The 24,673-nt window shown below is 41.8% G+C and overlaps 1 protein-coding gene across 7 annotated transcripts in view; it reads right to left on the bottom strand.

Moving 5' to 3' along the window:
* The window catches only part of Tulp4 (TUB like protein 4), a 220,620-nt gene that overhangs the window by 59,372 nt on the left and 136,575 nt on the right, over positions 1-24,673 (bottom strand). For all 7 annotated transcript variants that reach the window (XR_013424719.1, XM_078018817.1, XM_078018816.1 and 4 more), the window contains one exon: positions 2,638-2,766. Coding sequence is in view for 6 of the 7 variants with exons in the window: in XM_078018817.1 (XP_077874943.1) it covers positions 2,638-2,766 (129 nt within the window). In the remaining variant the exon portion in view is untranslated. The remainder of the gene's footprint in view (positions 1-2,637; positions 2,767-24,673) is intronic.

Genomic DNA, 24,673 nt, shown 5'->3' on the forward strand with positions numbered 1-24,673 from the left:
AATTGTTAAGGCCATCATTTAGCTTCAGCCAAGTGTTTGCTTACTCCATGACAGTGAGAGACACTCTCTGTATCGAGGATCACCTGTTATTTCTTCTAAAAGAAGAAAAGTGGCACTCTTCTCGAAGCTGGCTTCAAGAACGCTCATCCTCCAAGCTGCAGAACTATTCCTTTCACCAGACGCTTTTCCAAGCATGCAGAGCCACCAGTGCCCCCCACCCGTGATCCACTGGAACCCATGTGTGGTGTCATTTTTATTCAGAAAAGATCTGACTCAGAGCAAATAAAAGCAACTGGTCCTTCCCAAAACATGACAGTGTTTAGTGGTGAAAACTGCTCAATGTTTTCAAGAAACAAAGTTTCAAAAAGCAAAATTTCATGAAATCGGAATCAGGTCACAAGATATAGTGGTGACTCCAGAGGAACCTGGCAGCAAAGGCATTTGTAGGTTCTGGATGCTGCCAGCTGCTCACAGCTCATTGGCCTCCAGAGCTGAACTCATGCTACCTTTCCTATTTCTGACATGGCTGTCTACTCCACACTCTCCATGGAAAGAAACAGAGAGGGACATGACAGGTGGCGGTGATGACGCAGCTGCCATATGGAAATGAGGAGATCCCCAACCAGGAGAGGCTTCCGCCAGGAGAAAACCACGTGGCGGTGGCGCTGCTTGGCTGGTGGGGTGGGTTCCTCAAACAGTAATAAAGCCTGAGCATTTGAGGATATACTGTGACATATGAATTTCTGCCAAGAGAAAACTGCGCTTGTCTGGGAACAAGCCATGCAGTGAAGTGTCCTGGACTCACACCAAGGCCTGAGTCCTCGCATCGGGCAAGCTACTGAACCTGCTTGATCTGGACTTTTCTATTAACTGAGAATAAGAACATTTTCAGAATAAGGTTCCTATGGAGATGAAGGGAAATAACACGTTAAAAAGCCAAGCACTTGGTTGGCATGTGACCTAGTGTCCTTTTCTCTTTCTCCCCTAAGGAATGACTTTAAGCACTAAAGTGCTTAAGCACTTAAAGTGCTCTTGTCATCCTAAATCTGAAGACACATCTCACCCCATAATGTGGCCTTAGAAAAGCGTCCTCTACTTTGGTTAGAGACTCTATGGGCAACCTCAGAGAACTGTCCACTTCACAGGAATCCATGAACAGCTTCCAACTCCAGGCCTGCAATTTGTCTTTGGAGATGACGCCTGGCTACTGTCTCAGGGCAGGTGAGTTCTATGCTAGGGGGCTGTGAGGAAGCAGTACTGACCATCAGTGCAAGCACTGCCTTAGTGTGCAGGGACAGCCGCCATACACTGTGCTTTTCATGTAGAGTCTTATTTAGTCCTCAGGGATCCTCTGCTCTGTCACAGGTGAGGAAACTGAGGCACAGAGATGTTAAATACTTCCCACTCAGAGGTCAACAGTGGGATTTCCTGCCTCTGCTGACTCCAGAGCTAATGCTCTTGACTACAAGACGCACCCTCAGAGTGACTTGAGTGCCTGTGGGTCAGGAGATTTCCCACATTTGTACCTCTCCTTCAGGAAGGCTGGTTAGTGGTCACGGGCTGGTGCTACCTCTTCTTTTGTCACTCCAAGAAGGCAAAGCTTGTGGGAAGCTGATAAGGCTTTATTAGAGTCAGTCAATATTGTTACGTTTACCCTTACTAACAAAGAAACTCACACAAGAAGAATGTTGTCTTCAGGCAAAGGGAAGTTTGTCTTCTGTGATGGCATCTTATGATCCTTAGCCTGCTAATTCTCACTGACAATAAATCTTCCTTTCTTGCAATTTTATGCCACCTGAGTGGGCTATATCTTTCAGATGGAAGCTCATAGCTTATTTAAGGAACAGGCAGGAGAGGGAATCCTATCCCTTAGAAATGTAGAGCAAGGCTCACGAGAACTCATTCTGGAAGAGTTAAAACAGTACGGGAAGCCCCATGTCAACAAACATCCCCAGAGGAGCCAGGCTCTCCAATCACTGTACTGTCAATCTCCGTGACGTGTCCTCAAATACAGGAGAAGGCCCAGCAGCCACCCACCAGGTGCTCAGGGACAGCATGGCTCAGTGGGGCATCCCTGGAGCAGCTCTCTTCCTCAGAGTGGACACAAACTGTACCAGAAAGGAAGGGCGGAAGACAACAGGTGGCCACACTAACTGAAACCCCATAGAGGAGTGTCACAAACTCATGGCTTAGGGAGTAGGTTGTGAGAAACAGTCTTGTGGAGATGGCAGCGCAGGGAAAACACCTTCTAAAGGGAGGAAAAGAAACGTGCCAGGCGCTCTTCTGAGGACCCAAAGTTAATGCATAGTCACAGCCCTGGGCAACGGGGAAGGCCCGCGGCGGCTGATGAGCAGCAGCGCACTCAAGGGACAGAGGGCACAGCTCTGCTTCTGTTCACTCAAGGGACAAGGGACAGAGGGCACAGCTCTGCTTCTGTTCACTCAAGAGACAAGGGACAGAGGGCACAGCTCTGCTTCTGTTCACTCAAGGGACAGAGGGTGCAGCTCTGCTTCTGTTGTTTCTCCTCTGCCTGCTCAAGGAGAAGCTGGGCGCCGCGCAGTGTTGTCGCCTCTGCACTACAGCCCTGGCCAGGGGTCGCTGGGCATCATCCTCCTGGGAGGAGGCCTGCCCACTCACCTGAGCCCCGCGGTCGTTGACCAGTTCCACAGACCACCTGCCTTCGTACTGAATCCACACGAATATTCCCCCGTCTGCGTCGCACGTGGCCAGCTTCTGGTACGGCTCATTCCACCTCACCAGCACAACCTAGGAGACCACCAAGAGGACAGTTACCACGGGAGAAACCTGCCAGGGCCACAGTGATGAGGCCTTGAACTCCAGAACTAAACAGTGCAGGGTCACAGGAAAAAGCTGGGGGACAACATGGGTGGAGCCACACAGGGCAGCCTCATGTGGCTCCAGACACACTTGACACATATCCTCGCAAACAGCAGTCACCTGGACAAACGTCCAAACGCTGCCCGCACATGCCCACCACTGTGAAGACAGGCCCCACCGGCACCCTGCACCTGCCTCTCCCAGGTGTGCAAGGGTCCCTCACCTGCTGGTCCTGTACTGTGGGAAATGATTTTTACAAGATTCATTGTCATGTGTTGTTTATTTAATACAGAAAAAAGAAAGGGTAAGTCTTAATTTGGCTTCATTTTCCACCAGAAGTGAAATTTTCTGGCACCTTTTTCAAGGAACTATCTTACATCTGAAGAATTTGGCATCAACACGGTCAATTCAGAAAAGGTATGGCTGAAAAATCTAATTTGTTTTAGGATTTATCACAAAGGAAGTATGAAAGCCAAGTGTGTGGTGTATGCCTGTAATCCCAGTAGCTCAGGAAGCTGAGAAAGGAGGATGGCAAGTCTCAGTCCAGCCTGAGCAACTTAGTAAGATTTTGTCTCAAAATAAAAAGGGATGGGATGGGGCTGGGAATGTGGCTCAAGCAGTAGTGCGCTGGCCTGGCATACGCAGGGCACTGGGTTCGACCCTCAGCACCACATACAAGTAAAATAAAGATGTTGTGTCCACTTAAAACTAAAAAATAAATATTAAAAATTTCTCCCCGCCCCCGCTCTCTCTTAAAAAAAAAAGGAGGGGATGGGATGTAGCTCAGTGGTAGGGTTCCCCTAAATTCAATCCCCAGAGTATAAAACAAAAACAAACAAACCAAGTTAGAAGTTTCAAATTTCATGAGTGTAAGAACTAAATTCTTAAATTTAGAAAATTCTGAGTCTAGACAAATCACTTTCATCTTTCTCAGGTATAACTTTCTTAGCAAGTATCTCCTTCTTATCTAAAAAGGTAGAAAGTCAGTCAGTGGTTTACGACACTAAGTAAATGCCTGAAGGGTCTGAGATAAGCCCACAGAAGGACCAGTAAAAATCTATAAGGGAGCGGGGTGCCTGGACTGGTCCTGTGGACCATGTGCCACAAAACCAATACCTTAAGTTCACTGTGGTGAAGTGCTCCTGAGGCTGACCCCAGCTAGCCTATCCTGATGACCTAATGAATTGGTTCAGTCAGATATTCCGCATGAATTTATAATTCTCATGCTGCTAGGCATGGTGGCACAAACCTATAATCCCATTGACTTGGGAGGCTAAGACAGGAGGATCACAAGCTGGAAACTTGCCTCAGCAACTTAGTGAGTCCCTGTTTCAAAATTTAAAAAATAAAAAGGGATGGGGATTGTGGCTTAGAAATTAAATGCCCCAGGTTCAATCCCTGATGCCCCCCCCCATTTTTTAAAAATCATAACTCTCATGCTATGTGGCCAATATTGAATTGGAGGATATAAACCACCTCCGTTGCCCTCAGCGAGTTAAAGGAGGCGAAGAATATCTACATACGTAGGGGTAACACATCAACACGGGAGGACTATCATGGGTCAGCAAGGGCACTATTATTTGTCAACATGTGAGCCCTGTCTACTCCCAATTTTCTGTGCCTAATAAACTCATTGTAACTATTGTAAACATGTGACACAGGCATAAAGGGTTTCCAATTTCTAATTTGGATTCTAAAATACAAAATGAGCCCATGAACTGATGGTCAAGGACTTCTACAATGCCTCCTGTCCCACTCACACCCATCTGTCCAAAGCACACTTCCTGCTTTCAGACTAGTGCACAAACCCATAACTCTTCAAAATTATACAACCTACACATCTGATTTTAGGTCTTTCAACATGCTTCCAGGGCACCAGAGCTAGGAGAGGATCCTAATAATGGTCTGATTCAATTCCCCTTGAGCTAGCCTTGGTCTGTCATTCTTGATGGTATCAACATTTATAAGATGCACAACAAAATCCTCAAAACTTCCAAGAGGAAAATAGTACTAAAGCTTTTAAAAAACCCTGCAATAATCAAAGGAAGCGTGAGGTTGTGATCCTTGGAGACCTGTCGATGACTCATCACGCTAGTCAATTTGCAAGGATGAGACATCTAGAACTCTCCAGGAAGCTGCACCTGGTTGCATCCCTGGGTAGAGAGCCCCTTCCTTGCTCTGGCCCAGCTCTGCAGATACAGTGCTGACACGATCCAGTAACATCAGCTTGTGGATAGATCTGCTGTTGAGGAAAGGGACAGGTGGGCCTGTCTTCAAATACTGACACAGCAATTTTGAGCATATTTTGCCAAACAATAACATAGAATTAGAAGTTTGATCCATGTTAAATCATATCTTTGAGCTATAAAAACTATTTCAAGTAGGTATTAAAAACTATTTCAAGTAGATAATTTTAAATTTCCAAAGATTTTTAACAACAGCAAATACTGACTGTCTGCCTAACATGAGCCAGACACTGTTAGGGGCTAAAAAGAGAGACTAGGATATCTCTGGCCCTGTTGGAGCTCAGTTTACTACACAGACATAATATAGTGCTATGTGTGCCATTAAGGAGTTGTGAACATACCCAAGAGCAGGTATCAATATGCGGAGAGAGGAACAATAAATTAAGATTCCCTTATTTAAGGGAATCCACAAATATGCACGTAGCTACAATCTGGTCTCAACAGACAGACATTAATCATTGATGTCTACATCATTACACACTTCAGAATAGTAATCACAGAATAGAATCTGACAAACAAGACACAATATTCATAACTGATCAGTTTTTAAGCTATATCTTTAGGTTAACAGAGTGAACATTTGTCTGCTATGAGATTCTCTGCAAAAAGTACCTCTAGACAAAGTGTCCTATTTCAGAGGACAGAGGTTAGACACTATGTATTTTAGCCTTTTTGCATTTATTATTCACTACCAGTTCAGCTGCATAGTTAACATCAACAGCAAAGCCCTTCTTCATGAAAACGGCCTGCACAATCACAGCATTACATAAACATAGAAGAAGAGAGGAAAAAATATTTTTAAATTATTTCTAACATTAAAGATTTCTTGGTCTTATGACAACACTATTGCTGTTGCTGGGTAAATGAAATGTTCACAGATGCAATTTCATCCTTTGGTAGTTCTTAATCAGTTGAGATGCAGCAGTAAATGGAAATGTGGTCCCACCCCACACACTACTCTGAGTTCTAATGCATTTAGCTGGGTAGGTAGTTAACTTCCATGCCAACTAGGGACAAAGTCTTTCCCATGATTCTTCATTTAAAAATGGAGTGAAATTGCGAATGTTTCCTTGGACTAGTATTCATTCTCATTTCCTCTCCTGTCTGCAGTTCACAGCTGCTGCCTTATTTCCCAGCATCTTATTTCCTGTTCTCTAAACCTTTCCAGCCTATTTGGCAATGATAAGACTAAAGTGCTAAGAAATCACCAGCCAGGGGACCAGTTGGGTACTTAGTCATCCAGATTGTGTGGCAGGGTACTGTGAGTCTGCCAGATACCCTAAGGCACAGCTTTTTTTCCCCTGGGACTCTCTTAGTCTGGGCACCAAAGAAATTCCATGTTGAGGGTGCTAGCTCAGGTGTGCCCTTCTATTAAAAAGATACAGGATGAGCTATGTTTTGACCTCTGACTTTGATTATTCAAAAAATACAAGCTTAGGGCTGGGATCGTGGCTCAGTAGAAGAGTGCTCACCCAGCATACGTGAGGCACTGGGTTTGATCCTCAGCACCACATAGAAATAAAATTAAAATATTGCCTCCAACTACAACTAAAAGATGTTATGACGAATACAAGCTTGTTATCTCCTCCAATATCAGATATGCTTCAATTTCATAGTTTACTAAGAGGTATTACGGTAGAGAATCTACAAGAAAAAGAAGGCAGGACTGCTGAAAGTCCACTTGGCCTGTAATCTAAGGCCCTAGACAGTCTCCTCACTTCCCATATCCAGAACTACGTTTAGGAGAGCAAAACAACTGTCACTTAGCTCACACCTAGGGCATTTGTCGTCTGGGTGGGAACTTTCCAAATGAAGTCAACAGACATATTTACCCAGAAAACTACCTCAGTGAACAATCAGCATCACCAGTGTTCAGGAAGACTTCCCTCGGGCTATCAGAATGCAATCTGATGAACACTGAGTACAAACAGCTCAAATTACCAGATGCCTGTGATCATCATCACTTACTTCCTCCTGTCCTGCAATTTACTAAGTGAAACAACAATAACTTCAATTGTATTTAAAGGAAGGAAGCAAGAAGGAAGGAAGGAAGGAAGGAAGGAAGGAAGGAAGGAAGGAAGGAAGGAAGGAAGGAAGGAAGGAAGGAAGGAAATGACTTCCAGTTTAATTTTAGATGCATCTAGTCATTTTAACAAAGAACACAAAGCATCCTAAAGCAGAGGCTGGAAGACATTCATGGAGAACAACAGTTTTAGACAGCTGCCCACTAGCACGCATCCCTGCAAAGCCTGTATGTGAGTCCTGGCCTCACCACTTGACTGACTGTTGCATGGACAAGGGTAACTTGGGGACCTTCTGGCTGTGCTGTTCCTTGTCTGCCAAGGGGATCATGGCAGCACATCCTTCATAGAGTATAAGAAAGGTCCTTAAAAACAGTGCCAGGCACACAGCAAACCAAGAACCAAGAGCTCTGTATTACTGGTCTGTGAACTAAAAGTTCCAGAGGGCAAAGAATGGACCTCCACAGTATTTGTGTGCAGTGTCCCCTAAGATGAGAAAAAGGGAATGACAGTTAATATCCTTCCCAGATGCACCTTCTGCTACCTGGAAGACCACCACCACCACCACGTCCACGTGCTCCACGCCAGCCTGGCCTGGGATGCCTTCTGACCCTCTGTGCTGTGGGGAAGCCTTATGTTCTTCCACACTCCCTTTGCAGTGACTGTGGTGTATGCACTACCCCACGTTGGCTCATCCCAATGTTCTTCAATGAGCACTTAACTTTGTTTTCATTCTCTGTGGCCAGCAGTATGCCAGGCATAAAACAGACAGTCAACTTGCCTTCCTTAATTGAATTCCTCCTGGAGGATGGTGAGCCACGGCTCTGTACAACTTTATACTATGCCCCCTGCTTCCTTGAGACATCAAAACTGGTGCAAGTGAGATTTTCTTTTGGGTAATATCTTTATGGAGACAAAATTCACATACCATATAATTTACCCATTGAAAATATATAATTCACAGAGTTGTGTGACCCACCACAGTACATTTTAGAACATATTCACTATCCTTGCAAAAGCCCCATACTCTAGCCATCGCCACTCAATCCCACACTTCACCTAGCCCCAGGCAATCACTAATTTCCTTATGTTCTATGGATTTGCTTATTCAATACATTCTACATAAATGGAATCACATGATATGTGTGGTCTTTTCTAACTGGCTTCCTTCCCTTGCTATAAAGTTTCAAAGGTGTAGCGTGTATCAGTACTTCCTTTACAAGTCCAAACACTGTTCTCCACTGCAGGGCTATACCCTACACTCATCAGCTGATGAACATTTGGGTCATTCATGTAACAAGGACTGAGAAGCTAATTTTGCTAAAAACACTGATTCTTCACTTGGTCCTACAAATGTAAAAAAAAAAAAAAAAAAAAAAAAAGTGGCATCTTTGCCTCCATTTTGCCTTTGTCTCTTCTGTTTTGAACTGATCACCTGGGATTCTAAGAACCACAATCTGATTGATAAACATCTTCTAACAAGTTAAAACTATCCCCAGGCAATAGAAACTTTCTCATCACCCATGACCAGGTAATGATCCACCAGACCACAATCTGACCAAGCCTGCTAGAATTTGTACGCCTCCTGCATACGTCTGTATGATTTGAGAGCTCGTGTGAGTATCCCCACAGACAGGGCTGGAATCACTGGTGTCCTTGTTTCCCCAGTACAGCTATACTAATTAAAGTTCTTCTCCTGCTTTTAGCCATTACTTTTCCATTTGATTTTGGGGTCAGGTGGCTGGACTTGATTGTTGGGGCATATCTCTGACCTAGGACTCCAGTAAAAAGGCCACATTTCGGCTATTATGAATAAAGCTGCTATGAACATTTGCATCCAAGTTTTTTATATGAACATATATTTTCATTTTTCTTTATTAGGTCAAATGATAATTCTATGTTTAACTTTTTGAGGAACTGCCAGACTGTTTTCCAAAGTAGTTGTACAGATTTACATCCTGACCTACTATGAATGATGATTCTAATTTTTCCACATTCTCTCAAATAATGGCTATTACCTGTCTTTTTAAATTATAGTCACCCTAGAAGATGTGAAGTAGTGTGATTTACATTTCTCAGTTGATTAATGATGTTGGGAATCCTTTTAGGTGCTTGTTGGTTGTTTAGATTTTTATTTTATTTTATTTTTTTGGCGAAATATTTATTCAGATTATTTGCCCATTTTAAATTCTATTTTATTGAATCATAGACATTTCTACTACATTTGAGAAAAAGCTCTAGATTTTATTTCCAGGTAACCCAATGTTTTTCTCTCACTTAAATCCAGTCCTGATCCATTTGTTCATTTAATTCAATTTGTTGATAAGAATGCCACAAATGAAATCATCCAGAGACAATAAAAGAATTGTCTTTTTACGCCTCTAAAAGGGCTCTGAGCCTGAATATGTTTGGTGGGGGGGGATAACTTTCTAGTTTCAGCTTCTTTAAGACACTTCCCAGGAAACTCACAGCTACACATTCCTTCCTGATACTTCTAAATCTTGTTGGAAAACAATGTACCTTATTAGATAGAGTTTGTATAACCAGGCAGGTGGGAATTAGGGAAAAAAAGAATTCCACCAAGTCTCCTGAGATTAATGTTAAACTACCATTCTTAGCCTCTCATCCACCATGTGCGAGCAAGAGTCCACAACTTCTGTAATACATGAAACTTGTTGAAATAACTGCATTCTAACTAGTCTTTAGGAAACCCAATAGTCCACACTTTCATCTCTTCACAATATAGCCTTTGATTTGCCTCAAAATCTAGTGAAATAACACCCCCTACAACTCTAACTTCTATCCTTTTCCATTCAATCTCAACTTATCTACTGAGTCAAAATTTACTTACAAAATGCTGAATCACACACTAATAATTGAGAGTATAAAGTGCCTTCCATTTATGAATTATCATTCCCCCCCCCCAGAATCACTTCCTACTCTTTCTCAAAGAAACATTTCTGTGTATACAGTAGTTATCAGTAAACTGGAATTAAAATAAGACACTATTTACCAAGCAGTCTGTCTCACAAATGAAGACAGGTTAGTGAGGTGAGACAACCTGCCTAAGGTCACATAGCAGATTCCAGGCTGAGTTAAGGGCCAAGCCAGAGCCCTTGTCTTCTTTCTCCTCTTCCTGGGTACTCATCAACCACACTGTCCTGTGGCTGTCAATCACTCAGCCAATTATACTCCTGAAGCACCAACAGGTGCTGCTAGGAAGGAGATATGCAGAAAGAGTTGTCCCACTGCAAGAACCCCTGCAGAATGTCAGGACTGTTCTTTTTGTCTACCTCTACAATACAAAAATGTCCTGGAAAATAACTAAAAATAACTAAAATTATAGGTTTTAGTTCTGAGAAAAGAAAACAATCATGCTTAAAAACAACTAAATCGTCAGTGGTGGTGGATTATAAATTATTTTATTCAAACTTTTCTCTATTTTCTGATTTTTCCTCCAATTAATATATTTTACTTTTATCTCCTCATATCTAAAAATAATTATCTTGTTTGCCAAAAGCCTTATATATCTTTCAGCAATGAAAATTAATTTTCACGTTATTTTAATCACACTATTTTATCTTCACAAATTTCTTAGGAGGTGCTGCAGTCTGGCTGCAGCAAAATAACCGGGGGGGGGGGGTGACGAGCAACTTGTGTACATTGATACAGCAGGAGTGGGAGCCGTTTATTGTAGGACCGGAGGGGTATATATACATTACACACAGCTTATCTTAATTAACATAAACTAGATACAGCAGTCAACCAGTAAGGAATCTCCACACTTAATGGCTCGCTGGCGTTACTTCACAAACCACTCCCTCTGCAAAATGCCAGGCGCCATCTTGACTTGTTTACAACTCTAACAAGGAGGATGACTTACTATTACTCTAATCTCTTCATAAGAGTGGCCCAGAGAGAAGACACACATCTCTCCACAGATTTTTTTTTAACTTAAAAAAATTGGGCAATATTTGTGACATGCTCAAAAGTTCAGAGAAAAAGTCACTGTGAAGTATTCAGCATAAGACAATGTCATCAGTCCTATGGACACCCCTGTGTGCTTCTCTTAGACCTCAATCCTTCCTCCTCTGACAAAAAAAAATAATTTCCTGGGGCATTTCATGTTTTAAATTTACATAATTTTTATTATATATGTATGTATCCTCAGTATGTTTATTTTTCATAATTTTAAATATTGCAGAAATATTTAACAAACACCAAAGAATAACAATGGAGCTAATAAATCTTCCATGTTCCCACCAGCAATCCAGCTTAAAAATTATCAACTTAAGCTTTTTGACAATAGGCTCTAACTCACTTGTCCTCACCAGGGCACAGTCCTCACCTCATTTATCCATTCTCTTGCTAATGAACATTTAAGCTGCCTTCCTTTTCCGCCTGCTGTGACATATATATTTGGCGGTTGTCCCTGATTCCTGGCACACAGCTTTTAAAAGCTCTGGAATCTCAGGAGTGATAAGTGTTTTGGTATGCTAATGAAATTAATGAGATTTGTGACCTGGGAATGCTAGATAGCTTTGGGATGGGGGGGACTGGTAGCCAGAGAAACCAACCCTGTAACTATGGAGTTGGGACTTTCAGTCACAACCCTGACCTCTGGGAGGACAGAGGAGGGTGTTTCAGACAATTCCCAATGGCCAACACTTTAATCAATCTGCCTAAGTAATGGGACTGCCATTAAACCCCCCTGAACCATGGGATTCAGAGCACTTCCAGGCTGGTGAACACAATGAGAAGAGGGCATGGAAACTCTGACCCAGTCTCTTCTTGCCCTCACTCCTTGCCCTATGCATCTCTACTATTTGGCTGTTCCAGAGCTGGGTCTTTTAAAATATACTTGTAATACCAAGTAATTCAAGTGCCTTCTTGAGTTCTATGAGTCATTCTGGCAAACTATTATTAAACATGGTTGAAGATATGGGAACCTTGACCCACAGCCAAATCAGACAGAAGTGTGGATAATCTGGGGAACCCAATACTTGTGGCTAAGTAAGGATGGTCTTCTGAACAGAGCCCTTAAGCATGTGGAGTCTGATGCTAACTCCAGGTGTCAGAATTGAAGGATGCCCAGTTGGTGTCCGAGGGAGCTGGAGAGTTGTTGTGAAAGAAACCGCAAAAGTGGAGTCAGAAGTGAGTAAAAACAGATCACAGCTGCTTTACTAACAATGCCATTCACAAACACTGTGCTACAGACTTCCTGTGGAAAGTGTTAAGGATTTCTCTGTTGAGAGCCACAACCAAGTAAAGACGGTGCCTGGCATTTTGCCAGAAGGAGTGGTTGGGAGGTGAAGCCAGCGAGCCATTGGGATGATGCTGATTAATTAAGCTGTGTATAATTATTGGGATGGTGACTGATTGCTGTAACTGGATGATGCTGGATTGGGGCAAGCCGTGTATTCAGTTGTGTAAGAGGACCTCTGCTGTCCAGCAGTGGGGCAGCTCCTGCTGCCTCGGGTGCCCGCTACTTTTGAGTTCTCACAGAGTTCCCGTTGGTTCTCGCAGAGTTTCCATGGAGTTCTGGAGAGTTCCCGTGGGGTTCGGGCAATAAAGTAGTTCATGTTTGAACCTACAAATGGCTCCTGAGCTCCCGGTTATTTTGTGCCCAGCCAGACTGCGGCATTTCTCCAGGGCATATTCTTAGGATGGGGAACAACTGGATTAAAGGCATGTGCTAGGCTCTTCCAAGTCATTTCCTGAAGTTACTGGAAGTTTTTATTCCATCAACGGTTTTCATTCCATCATGTAAGCTTGCCTTACATGCTAACTGTACTCAAAATTGCCAGGCTTTTTTTTTTTTTTTTTTAAAGACACTTTTGCCAATCTAACAGGTAAAGAATTATTTCATATTTTACTTGTAATGTTTATTGACCACCACAAATCCTGGCCAGGCCCTATGCTCAACTATGTCCCCTTTGTAATTTTCTCCAAGAAACTAAGTCTCAAGGATCCAACGGACCTACTGCCAGGCACTTGAAACATAGCCACACTCTTGAGAAGTGCCACAGGAACTGGATGCATTGGAAGGGGGTTAAATATGGGCAGGGAAAGATGTAACCGACTTAGGGTAAATGCTCACAATTACAGATGGTCTTCTCTGTTTTCTTTTTGCCAACTTGCTAAGGACTGAAAGTGTGTTTTGCAGAGCTGGGTGTCTGGAGCTAAGAGCAGCTAACCTGGTACAGTTAAAAGAAGGGCAGTGGGGCTGCTTCAACTCAGATCTGAAGTCAAGCCTTGCAGCTGGTACAGGATTTTCTTCAAATCACACCTTTTCTGTGTTCCCAAAGCCTCTGCCTGCCCTTCACTAGTTGCCCATGTGTCTGCAGTAAAACTGGCCAGACTTTCTGAGCAGAGGGTGTGGCCTTCTCTCTGATAGAATTACTGAAATAAGCAGAGTGTAAGAAATGCTGTCCAAATGGAAGAACAACATCCACAGAAGATGAGGGGACAAGAATGGCCTTAACTACGCGGAGGTGTGACTCTGGGAAAAGGATTAATGTCTGGTGTTTTACTAAGGCACTGTGCTTGTTTCTTGACAAACCCTCTTTTCTCTGGTGTCTTCTGTCAGGTTCCCTAAAGGCAGGGACTGAGACGGGGATTCCTGTGCATTAAGTGGCTTCTTGGGGTTGTTCCTGTATGTGTTCAGGGAAGCAGGATGGGGTGGGGAATAAAGGAGGAAAGGATATGTGTCAGTGGGGACCAGCTTGTTCAGCTTGATGTCATGGAGAGCTGTGGGGGGTGCACTGCCTCAGTCCCACCTAGTCAAGGGGCAGCCTCTTGTGCTCCCTGGGTTTAGTTACTGGCTGTTTGACAGGAACAGGGGTAGGGTGGGGTTGGGTGGATAGGAAGAGAGACCAGGTGGCAGCTGAGTCTTAGCAGCCAACAGGCACGGCAGCTGGCGATGGGTACCCACAGGTACACTGCCCTTGGGTTCTAATACTCATCTCTGTGTTTCCTTCCTAGGCCTTTGTCTTCCCACCTCCAATTGTTGAGAGCTCCAGGGCTGTGCTACTGTTTCTCTCCATTCTACAGTGATTTCCTAGGGATCTGCTCCAGTCTCATCTCTGAATCCAATGTGCATCCATCTAATAAAAATGGATGACTTAGTTCCACACTCGCATCTTCAATTCCTTTACTCCATTCCCCTCTGATGTCTACCCGGATGTCTAACTGACACCTCAAACTTTTCACAGGTATTCCCGTTTGTTTCTTGGGGGGCATTTTTTCTCATGGCCACTCTTTCTCCATCCACATGAACAACCCCATCCTTGCTCAGAGTCCTAGGCAGCTCTTCCTCACTACAAAGCAGACTTCCTTTCAGGGACCCGTAGCCCATCAGCTGCAATGGGCCTGTCAAGGACAGAGACATGGCACTGCCCCCAGACTGGGGCAAGCCTTCGCACAGTGCTAGTGCTCCCTGTGTGGTGGTCATCACTAAGAGATGAAAACTCAGCCACTGCATAAGAAATTACTCTTAGATTGATCTTTACCACTCAACTCTTGTCTCAACAATGGTTAAACACGCAGTTCCCACAAGCTTTTAAAATATAAGCTTAACATTAAAACAAAAAGTAAAAAATAAAAAAATAAATTCCTTGCCTAATTACAAACTGTGAGATACTCAAAAAGATATGTGGATGTTTTTGAAGACATGGACTACTATATGAATTTTAGTTTTTGCTATTATTGTCAAAGGGTAAATTACTTTTTAAAACTTCCCAATAAACTTTAAATTTTAGAACTGTTTTAGATTTACAGAAAAATTGTGAAAACACTACAAAGGTCCCATATGCTGGCATCTAGCTTCCTCTATTATTAACATTTTACATTAGTAAAATTAGGATGGTGTATTTGTCACAATTAATGAACTATATGAATATATAATTCCTACTAATGTCCACCCAATTTCAGACTTCCGTAGTTCTTGCCTAGTGTCATTTCTCTGTCACAGGATCTCAGGATACCAGATGATATTAGTCATCATGTCTCTTTAAGTGCCTCTGTTTCTCAGTCTTTCCGTAATTTTGGAGTCCTATTATGAAGTGGTCTCAGGAAATATTATGTACAACGTCCCTCAACTAGGATTTCTCTGATATTTTTCCTCCCAATTGATGGGTGGGGATGATGGGTTTTGAAGAGACTGCAGAAGTCAAGTGCCACTGCCATCACACCTTGTCAGTGGCACACACTCTCCAGACAACTCATTACACTGGTATTGTGTGAGTCAGCTTTGTGTTATTACAATGAAATATCAACACAGGCTACTACTGTTTCATTTAGTTCACAGCTTTGCAGCTTCGAATCCAAGATCAGAGGCAATGAGAGAGGCTTGGCCTCTGGTGAGGACAGCAGATAGTGGCAGATCATGGTGGGACCAGGTATAGGAGCAAATGGTTCAATCTTGAACCACAGTAGAGGGAAAGAGAAACAGTGTGCCCCAATCCCCTTCAAGGGACTCTATCTAAGGAACTCTATCTAGGTTTCCTCCTTAAAGGTCAACAGCACCTTCCAATGTTGCTGCCACCTGGGGAACAAGTCTTTATGTGGACTTGTGAGGGGAACTCAACATCCAAATCAGCAAATACTAGCTTTGACCACCTGGATGAAGTAGTGTTTGTTGGGCTTCATCACTGTAAAATTACTACCCTTCCTTTCCACGTGGAACTCTTTGGAAGGCAGTGGTGACACACAGCCTCTACTCAAGGAGATATGAATTATGCTTGCCTCCTTGAGGGTGGGGGATATGTGTGTGTGCGTGCGTATGCATGTATGTGTGTATGCTTTTCTGCACAGATCTACATATTCTCTCCCATTTATTTTATTAGTATAGAGTTATAAACTGTTTGATGGTTTGATTTGGATTATAATCCAATACAACTCCACCAATTTTGTTGCTGAAATTGTTCTAGCTTTGACTACTGGAGTTCTTTTTGTGAACTATATCCCTTTGACATACTCCTCCTCATCACTCTGTGTAAGGTTGTTTTTTTTTTTTTTTTTTAATGCACTATCTTATTTACTCCCACTGTAAGATACTCCCCATCATCATGCTTATTTTCTGCTCCAGACCTTGAATTAGACATTTCTCCATGGACCCCTGGTTCCATTTACTGGGAAATGGTATTAGAAACCAAGGTCTGGACACTAGTTGTACTCACTGATACTGGCGAGCATGAGCACAAGCAGGTTTTGACACAAAATGTTAACATATTATAATATGAGCCTGGGCCATCTTGTTACACTAGAAGGAAGGCAGGTATCAAAAGTCCTTTAGAACAAATTTGAAGAGGCTCTAAGAATGGAACAATTTGAGAGGATGTTGCTGTAGCTCAGTGGAAGAGTGCTTGCCCTGCATGTATGAGGCACTGGGTTCAATTTTTAGCACCACATATAAATAAATAAAATAAAGCTCCACCAACAACTAAAAAGTATTAAAAAAAAAAAAAGAATGGGGGACTGGGGTTGTGGCTCAGCAGTAAAGTGCTAGCCTAGCACGTGCGAGGCCCTGGGTTCGATCCTCAGCACCACATAAAAATAAATAAGTGAAATAAATATATTTTAAAAAGAATGAAACAATTTGAGTATTCAAAAAGAACTCATGCAAGGCACTGAGAAAAGTATGCTAAAATTCAGAGTCCAGGATGATCCTAAAAAAATAAGACAAGCACTCTTAACCTTTGAAGAATGCTATAAAACAAACTTATTACTCTGAAAACTGATAAGGGAAAAAACCCAAATGCACATTTACCTTCCTTTTCTCATAAACAGTACCCCTTATAACAAATTAATCCTGAGTAAGCCAAAGTTTTTCTTTGTATAAATAGTCCAGTTATAAAGAAGGAATGATATAATTAGGATGTCACCATTTTGCAACTACTAATGATATAATGGCTCTTGGCAATGATTGTCAATGGCTGCTGAAATCATTATGTAGAAAGTCAACAGAAATATAGTATGAATGGATTAAACGACAAGTCCTTTACATATTTAGAATAGCTAAAATCTGCCTTTCAGGAAGATTAGCACTTTTATGTTGATCATATAAGCCTATAACATAAACAAAGGAAATATGGTGGGCTGGGGATGTGGCTCAAGCGGTAGCGCGCTCGCCTGGCATGTGTGCGGCCCGGGTTCGATCCTCAGCACCACATACCAACAAAGATGTTGTGTCCGCCGAGAACTAAAAATAAATATTAAAAATTCTCTCTCTCTCTCTCTCCCTCCTCTCTCACTCTCTCTTTAGAAAAAAAAAAATATGGTACCTGATCCCCTAGTGTAAATTTCATAAATACTAAATCAGGTCCCCAAGAGCCTCTTCCAACTCCAAAAAAAAAAAAAAAAAAAGGTTAATAGTTTTGGACTTTATCCCATTGGTAATGAAAAGCCACTTAAGATTGCTATTCTTTTAAAAATATATACACTTTATGTAGACAGCAGATGATTATTATACATAACACATAGAATATTAAGAGCATTCCTTTTGTGACTATTAGAGAAGAAGGGGACTGGAGAGGGGAGAGTAGTGCAGGTGGAAATGATTAAAGTATGCTTTCACATGATGGGTATGCCACAATGAAACCCATTATTATGTATAATTTAAATGCACTAATAAAAAGTACAATCAAAAGAGCATTCCTTTAAGGCTTAGAGGTATATTTTAGTAGTCACTGAGTCATAAAATTTATTAGGGCCAATTAGTGCATATCAAAAAAGGATGGAAGAACATACCAGAATCACAAAAATATAATAGCTTTGCTTTTAAAAACTTTAAATAATATATTTTTTAGTGTAGATCGACACAATACCTTTATTTTATTTATTTATCTTTATGTGGTGCTGAGGATCAAGCCCAGGGTCTCAGTGGTAAGCAAGCGCTGTACCACTGAGCTATAACCCCAGTCCTTAAAAACTTTTTATTGGAATACAATACACAAAGTTTAGTTGATGTCTAGTCATTTCTTTAGAAATTAAAAATAATATTAAAGGAGGATGTGAGTTTTCTAAAAAAACAAACAAAACTCACAAGTAGTAACTCTGGCTTCCATATAGAACTATGTGAATCTTAAAAGACATAATTCACATACACATCCACAAAAAGCTCAGAACCCAAGTGTCACAAATACCAATTTCAATTTAAAAACTATATTCCTCTTACTCATATTATTTCTTCCCAAATTAAAAAAAAACTAATCAACCTATAATTATGAAATGATTCCATTGCAGACCTTGATTTCTCAGTAATATAGTCCTAGTTGGTGAGGTAGGTGAAGAGTGTGTTTAAAAAGGACTCACTGCTTGATCTTAAAAAGGAAAAGGAAAAGAAGGAGAAAGGTATCACGTGCACTATGTTTACAGTGGTAAGGGCATTTCTGTCTTTGTGCTCTTCCTTTTTCTCACCTGTAAAGCTACTTCAGGTGGGCGGGCTGCTGGGATACAGTGCCCATTTCCCCACCTGTCTCCTCCCCAACTCAACTCTCAGTTCTAGCTTTACTCTGCCCACTGGGGTCTGAGAGGTGTGTGGTTGTTGGAGTCAGAGAATGAGAAGATCCTATCTTCACTTGGTAGTCAAACAAACATGGCTGCAAATCAAAGGTGACTATAGTGTCTATGATCCATGTGAGGCCCACCCTCTGTTCAACCACGCCTGGACCAAAAAAGAGGTTTCCAGAATAGAAAGTGAGTCCCTGAAAACAAAGCAAACTCGACAACTTAAGTGCAAATAAAGACGTAAATAAGGCAAGCACCATGAAGTACAGAGTAGGACGACAGAGCTTCAAGCTGGAAAATAAGATATTCTGAATAAACGCCAATCCCCATTGGTATGGCTTGGATATTAATGTCCCCTAAAAGCTCATGTGTGAGACAATGCAAGAAGGCTTAGAGGTGAAACGATTGGGTTATCAGAGTCTTAACCCAATCAGCGCTTTAATCTGGATAGAGATTAACTGGGTGGTAACTGAAGGCAGGTAGGGTATGGCTGGAGGAGATGGGTCCCTGGGGGCATGTCTTTGGGGTTTATATTTTGTACTTGTTGAACACAATTCCCCTGCCCCCGCCCGCTTCTTGGTGTGATAATATTGAGCCTGAGGAATGGAACTGGTTGTCTATGAACTGAGACTCTGAAACCACAAGCCCCCAAATAAACTTTTCTCTAAAGTTGTTATTATCAGGTCTTTTGTTCCCAGTGGCAAAAAAAGCTGACTAAAACACCCTATAAATAATTAGCAAAGGCCATTATTTCCAAAAGTCATTATTGTTTATTAGCAAACAAACTTTCCCCCCTTCATTGAGATTTGATTCTAATTTGTAACAGAGATCCCAACTCTAATAAAAAATCTTCCCACCGACCCACAAACACCTACATAGACTTGACTTAAGCCAACAAATCTGTCCTAAGACTACAAATCTGCAGCCAGATTTATATAATAATTATATAAGAACTAAAAGTACTCTTGACCTTAACAATACTATGGCCTTAAACAAAAATCTGACTTTAACCATCTACCTATTGCTAAGCTTGCTAAAGGAAAATTCAAGTATTAAGTTCCTTATTTTCATTAAAATTTCATATTTTAAATATTGTAATAGTCTTACCTTAAAGCGTTTACATTTAGTCTACTATATTAATTTCCAGGTTGTTCTGGTTCATTTCTCAGGGAAGTTAAGACAAATGGATTCTCAACATCTTGCTCTTTAAAATCTCTACAACTTGGCTGACCACATCTAGCAATAGGTCAAGAAACAACATCACTCCAACACTACAGTCATTTTGGTCTGCATTTGTTTGACTACCAAGTGAAGATAGGATCTTCTCATTCTCTGACTCCAACTATCAACCCAGACAACCACACACCTCTCAGACCCCAGTGGGCAGAGTAAAGCTAGAACTGAGAGATGGTGTTAGGCTAATAACAAGACCTGGGTTCCAATCTGGCCTCTATTCGAGGATGGCTTTGTTTGGTGTGAAAAGTAACGTTCCTCTAGACAACTTCTAAGAAACTTATAGCTCAAATTTTTTGATTTATAGGATTCTATTCAAATACTAAACAAATAAACATGCTCATTCTCAAGTCCAATATCCTGCCAAATCTAAAGATTTGCTACCCAAGAAGAAAATCTAGCAGCCGGATTATGACATAAAACACCTGGAAGGGGGTGAGGAGTGATAGAGATGGGGATACTCAGTGAATAATGGAGGATTTCAATTCAAAGTTTGAAGCCAAATATACTAGTTTCTTCTGAAGCAATCTTTTAAAAAATGATGTCAAATAATATAAGTTCTTTAAGAGCTATATGTAAATTGAGTTTCTATGCATCACAGCACATTGCCTTGTGGTGGTTAATTTTGTGTCAACCTGACTGGGCCCCTCTGGGTTTCAGAGGCAACACATTCTTCATTTAGACATGCTACTCCAGCCCATTTACTGAATGACAAAAAGAGCTGCAAGCTGGAGAAGGCCCCAGAACAAGAGAAAGCTCTGCACAGGCTGCTCTGCCACTTAGCCACATGATCCAGCAGTGCTTCAAGTGGCAATGGCAGATGTGAATGCTGTTGGGACCTTTGGCAGGCCTCTATAGGTGAGCCATGGTGCATCCCCTCAGGATTTTGAAGCAAAGCCCTTGCCATCCTCCTCAGATAACTACTCTCCTTTGACAAACAGGTTATGGCCTGCTACAGGGCCTTAGAAGACAATGAATGCTTGACCACAGGCCACCAAGCTTCCTTGTGAGCAGAGGTGCTGGTTATGACTTGGGTGTTAACTGACCCACCACTCCACAAAGCTGACTATGTACAGCAGCATCCATGTCAAATGCAAGTGACTGGGCCCAGAGAAGTGGCCCAGACGCCCATGGTCCCCACTCCTGTGACACTGCCTTCTTTCTTCCAGTCTGCACTTATGGCCTCATGGGAAGCTCCTTATGATCAGCTGACAAAAAAAAAAGAGAAGACTGGGGCTTGGTTTACCAAGGTTTTGCACAACATGCAGGCCACAGATCTGGAACATCCCTGAAGGACAGTGGTTAGGAAAATCCTCTCAGTGGACACAACTTCAAGTAGGACACCTAATGATTCACTTTGGCAAGACGAATGATTCCTACCTATTCATGGGCAGTGGCTAATGTTTGGCTGAATGGTCAGGGAAATGCAAGGAACTTGATTTTTTAAAATTGTTAACAAGGAAATCTGGGGAAATGTAGGTGGATAGACCTCTCTGAATGAGCAAACAATGGTGAATATATTGAAGTCAAGTGAATGCTCATCAAAGGATAACCTCTGCAGAGGAAGATTTTAATAATCACATGGACAGATGATCCACTGTGAGGATAGCAGTCAGCCTCCTTCCCCAGCTGACCCTGTCATTGCTCAATGGGCTCATGAACAATGTGGCCATGGCAGCATGGATGAAAATCACACATGAGCTCAGCAACATGGATTTCCACTCACCAAGGCTGACCAGATGAGTAGCTCCCGACCACCACAGCCCTTTCTGCCCTAGACAAAGTCAAAACACACTCATCAAGCACTTACTAAATCCCTGGCCTAACACTAGACAAGCATCTCACAGGGAACACTTCAAACCTGTCCCAGGAGGTTTGGTTACAAACTATCACCTGATAATCAGGCAAGGCTATGGAAATTTCTACTAACTCTTGGCAGCAAAGTCAGGATCTTTTAACACCACTGGAGATCTCGCTAGGAAGAAAACCTAAGTGAAGGATAAGCTGTATTGCAGTAGACACTTTGGTCAATATCTGGGAATGTAATGAATTAACCATGGGAAAACTTTCAGAAAACTGCAGAAGGCCTGGGCAGGAGGTTAACACTTCTGTATGGACACTAGGGTAGTGGGATGGAGAAGAGCTTTAATTCTCCACTCCACGATGTAGATGTTGCCATTCTTATTTTAAAAAATAGAAAACTGAGGCTGAAGGGTCAAGTGTTGACTCAACATCACAGAGTCACTCATGGTAGTACCACTAATAAAACTAAGACCTTACTCCAAAGTTTAAATACTCCATAAACATGAGTGAACTCTAGTGAAAAGAAACTTTCAGCTATAAAGGTAAACTAGATGACCAACTCCTAGATAGTGAGGTGATTAAGGCAAAAGGAAAAGCCCTGAACAAATGGATCCCCAAAGTGAAATAACTGTTAAGGATAATTAAAATCTCCTGAGCGGATTCTCTGGTTATGGAGAAAAAAGAGCCACCAAGAAATGTAAATAGAGAAGCCTGCAGCTTGGGGAGGAGAAAGAAGGACAGGAAGCCAAATAGGGTATGAACAAGGGGTCACCCCTGCCTTCAGAGAACAGCTCTGGAGCTAGTGGAAGAGCGTGGGCTACTAGAGTTGGTCTAGCTCAGGAAGGGTATTGCAACCACAGGGAAGATTTTTCTTTTTCTCCTCTTCTTTTTTTTTAAGTTGTATATGGACATAATACCTTTACTTTATTTATTTATTTTTATGTGATACTGAAAATCAAACCCAGGTCCTCACACATGCAAGGCAAGTGCTTTACCAATGAGCTACAAGAAGATTTTAAATGACTTAAAATTCTAGTTAATTGGATTGGGGATGTAGCTCAATGGTAGAGCACAGGTTCAGCATGCATAAGGCCCTGGGTTCATATCCCAGTGTCATTTTAAAAAAAAGTCCTATTTGACCTTTAGCAGTCACTGGAAATTTATTCTCAAAATAATGGCAATACTCACATTTTGCTGACATGATAGCGATTTGAGAACAATGTCATAAATTATATATAAACTTGTTTTAGCAAAACAAAAACAAAAATAAACAAACAAACAAAAAACCCACAAACTATTGATTTGTTTACTGTAAGATTTGGTGTTAGTAGTTGTTCTCCCAAAGCCAGGATTCTGGAAGGGATAATTTGCTTTCTAGTGATTTGATATTCATCATTTGTTTTTTGATGCAGCTACAAATATCATCCAAAGACCTTACAAAATCAATTTCCATTTCAAAATGTATACTATATTTTTAAACATAAGTTTTGAAAGAAAGCTAATAATTTTATTTGTCCTTGCTAATAACCATATCTTTAAAAACCTGAAATACAACCAAATATACAAAGGTTTTAAGTTATTAGGATATTTGAGGATACTTCTAAAATGCTGAAGTCTCACTTTTTAATTGGAAAGTGAGTGAAAGTTCAGTTCATTTTAATACTATGATTTTCTGTACCGAATTATATACCATCTTCTTTTCTGTTTCCTCATAACTGTAAAAGTAACCACAGTCAATAATATCTGCCAAGTGAATAAACCAATCTGTGACTCCATCCATGTCCTAACTTTTCCATTTCAACTTAATTCAAATAATGTCTGATGAGGAACACAGTTGGGCTGTAAAAAAAATTAGCCTTGGGGTAGGAAGTGAAACTCCTAAAAGCCACAGGAGAGTCCCCACTTGGGAATATAGGTGAAGGTCCCTGAGATAATACGGAGGGTGGCGTGGGTGAGGAGAGAGGCAGGGGCAGGGAATGCTGGGATACGAGGGCAGGAAAGCTTCCTAGGGGACAATACACACCCACTCACCCTCTCAGCTAGGCTTTAGGTGTTTTTTAACTTCTGAAGCACAAAATAACTCAAAAGAATTTTACTTATTTTGTCCTCATAATATCCATGGGAACCTCCCTAACTTTTGTATAAATCAGACAGTATTTTGCATATAAGAAAACACAAGGGCTGGGGATGTGGCTCAAGTGGTAGCGCGCTTGCCTGGCATGTGCGAGGCACTGGGTTCTATCCTCAACACTACATAAAAATAAAAATAAAATAGAGATATTGTGTCCATCTAAAACTAAAAAAATAAATATTTTTTTAGAAAACACAATTTTTATTTAAGATCTTTCTATTACTTATTCGTAGAGCTGGCACTAAGATTCAGCTCCTAAAGATCAATCCAGAACACTGCACCACCTTTGACTAATTTTAGTCACACTGAAGTACAGACTAAGACACCTTATAAAACCTGAGGGTCACTCCAAATTATAAAGGCAGCATCTACATTTTAAAAATGAGGAACAAAAGAAGAAAGCGAGGAGGTGTGTCTTTGCCCACAGTGCAGAGTCAAGTGCAGCACAGGACCTGCTGGGAAGGGCAATCTGGGTCATCAAGGGCTAAGCCCATGTGCCAGTGCTAGGAAGGACTCCTTGTGAGGATGGCTGAAGGCCTTAGCCATGGCAACTCCATTTTAAAGCTCCAGTTTGAAACCTGCAGTCTCACCAGGCCCTTCAGTATGGCCCTCAGGCACCAACAGGTCACGTTTCCCCACCCTGACAAACTGAGAGTGAAGCCTCTGGTATGTTGCCCTCACCCTGATAAGAGTGAGAAGCCCGAAAGTCAGGGTGGGACCACCAGACCAGATGCATTAACCTCAGGACAATGACATCACTGAGAAATCTGGTAGCAGCTGATAGGGATTGAAGGGACGTTTAAAAGCCCCAAAATTTAGTACAAATGATGGAGCAAATGAACAGACATTCAGCTAGCCGACACTGATGCACACAAGCCTGAAAGACTGGTGAG

Source organism: Ictidomys tridecemlineatus, chromosome 8, assembly GCF_052094955.1.
Source record: "Ictidomys tridecemlineatus isolate mIctTri1 chromosome 8, mIctTri1.hap1, whole genome shotgun sequence".
Taxonomy (NCBI): domain Eukaryota; kingdom Metazoa; phylum Chordata; class Mammalia; order Rodentia; family Sciuridae; genus Ictidomys; species Ictidomys tridecemlineatus.